At 53.8% G+C, this 398-nt stretch overlaps 1 protein-coding gene across 1 annotated transcript in view; it reads left to right on the plus strand.

The window, feature by feature from the left end:
- The window catches only part of MYO1C (myosin IC), a 26,145-nt gene extending 25,998 nt beyond the window's left edge, over window positions 1-147 (plus strand). Inside the window, exon 33 of the mRNA XM_010015011.1 lies at window positions 121-147. Within this exon, the coding sequence (XP_010013313.1) occupies window positions 121-147 (27 nt within the window). The remainder of the gene's footprint in view (window positions 1-120) is intronic.
- The last annotated feature ends 251 nt before the right edge of the window (window positions 148-398 follow it).

Raw genomic sequence — 398 nt, forward strand, 5'->3', positions numbered from 1 at the left:
GGCCTCTGCCCCAGCTGGAGCTCTCACAGCTCAGCTCTGAAGGCTGGCTCTTAGTGATCTTTAGGAGCTAGAACTGTCGCAGGATCTCAGCACACGTCCTACCCTGTCCTTCTCCTGCAGGTTGCTCCTCGTTTGAATTCTCGATGATAACGTGCCACCACGCCAAGACCTTCTCCTCCTCCCTACAGAACTGGCTGGATCATTCCCAGCACCCCCCCTCCTTCCTCGCTTTGCTCCTTTGTTAATTGCTACCAAAGACCTGCACTTCCAGAAAAACCCACCAAATCCATCTTGCTTTCTTGTCTTAATATCCAATCCCAAAAGAGCGGCCTTCTCCTCCTTACCTTAGTGGCAAAGGCGTGAGGCCAAGGCACCGTCTGGAACCGCGGCTCACGATC

Source organism: Nestor notabilis, unplaced genomic scaffold (assembly GCF_000696875.1).
Source record: "Nestor notabilis isolate BGI_N333 unplaced genomic scaffold, ASM69687v1 scaffold30365, whole genome shotgun sequence".
NCBI lineage: Eukaryota > Metazoa > Chordata > Aves > Psittaciformes > Psittacidae > Nestor > Nestor notabilis.